We start from the raw sequence: 1,325 nt of genomic DNA on the forward strand, positions 1-1,325 counted from the left end.
TATAGATCAATTTCATGAACACAGTGCCGTCTCATACTAAACTTACCAAAACAAAATGAAATCAATTTTGAAATGCTATAAAATTTATGGTGCATCGCCGATTGAGATTGCACTCACGTCAAAGAAATAATTAATATGACAATTTTAATTTCCGCTTCAGAAGTTAATGCTTACATGTTGATGACCAAACTACGAAAAACAGCCACAATACAGCAGATGAAAGTAGTGTTTGTGACTTTCACTTGCACACTGGTTGGTCAACATCGGACGCTGATTGACGAGCCCGGCATCGAATGCAAATTTCAACCACTCTTTATTAAGCCAACCGATACCGGTTCGTTCGATTGCACAATGTTCAAAATAAAACGCATCTTCTCGCCGCCTGCTAAAAACTGCTACTTTCACCAAAAAGCAACCCAAGAAGAGGGTTATTTCTTTCATTCACAAACTGCACAAGCTTGCGACACACAGCTTTACCGTGGCCAGTCAGTTGCCATCGGTACTGGCTGCAATGTGGTCGAGACAGTTGCTGCACGTGGCGCTCTTTGCAGTTTGCTGCTGTACGTGGCCACAATGCAGCGCCGGCCCACGTCTGAGTGATGAATTCATCTGGGGAAACCGTGACGACAGGACGGATCGCGTGTGCATATCCCAATCGGTTGTTATCCAGCCCACTTGGGAAGCATTCTTTAGCTTCTTTCGCCCCGTCACGAGACTTGTGACTTTCGTTCCTCCTCGGGTAAATGGCTGTGCGCCATCGAAGCAGCACGCGAACCATCCAGTATCTAATTGCAAATGATGTTTGTTTGTTTCTTTTCTCTTAACTCCAAACACAGCCGGATCAGGTGGTACGCTACATACGCGTGTGGACGGATGCACCGTGGTATCGGTTTCGGGCCGAACTGTTACACGGTGGCGTTGGTGTGAAGGCCCCGATTGTGACGATCATTCAGCTTAGCCGACACTGGATGCTGTTTGCAAATATTGTGGTTTATTGCTCAACAGTACCACCATAGTTTTGAATTTGAAATTTTCTAATTATTTATATAAAAATACATCTCCCTGTGTGAAGATTTGCGATAGCGTAACATAGTCTATGAATAAACTGTACAAAAGAAAACATACAAACAGTCTTATATTGTTCAATTTTCAGTCTTTGATGATATGGTTACTGTCTTATAGTTTTTTCAAGATTGTCTTGGAACTCAGAATTTTCTGTAGAAGTTCGATCATAGCCCTTTGCCTGTACTAGCACCAAAAAAAGCTTTATTTGAACCATTTGGGTAACCTTTTGCTTGCAAATGACATGTAAATTCTTCAGCCCT

At 42.6% G+C, this 1,325-nt stretch overlaps 1 protein-coding gene across 1 annotated transcript; it reads left to right on the plus strand.

Annotated features, from left to right (window-relative positions):
• The first annotated feature begins 511 nt into the window (after window positions 1–511).
• LOC126559415 (uncharacterized) lies at window positions 512–1,016 on the plus strand. Its single transcript, XM_050215567.1, has 2 exons — window positions 512–739; window positions 837–1,016. Exons 1-2 carry the CDS (start codon window positions 512–514, stop codon window positions 1,014–1,016), a joined length of 408 nt encoding a protein of 135 aa, XP_050071524.1.
• Window positions 1,017–1,325: the final 309 nt, after the last annotated feature.

This window comes from Anopheles maculipalpis, chromosome 2RL (assembly GCF_943734695.1).
Source record: "Anopheles maculipalpis chromosome 2RL, idAnoMacuDA_375_x, whole genome shotgun sequence".
Lineage (NCBI taxonomy): Eukaryota > Metazoa > Arthropoda > Insecta > Diptera > Culicidae > Anopheles > Anopheles maculipalpis.

What these genes read in the sequence shown, in the direction of transcription:
- LOC126559415 (XM_050215567.1), top strand. Translation starts at nt 512, where the DNA reads ATGTGGTCGAGACAGTTGCTGCACGTGGCGCTCTTTGCAGTTTGCTGC. An exon ending in TGACTTTCGTTCCTCCTCGG is followed by an intron (nt 740 to 836) that starts GTAAATGGCTGT and finishes CTCCAAACACAG; the next exon opens with CCGGATCAGGTGGTACGCTA.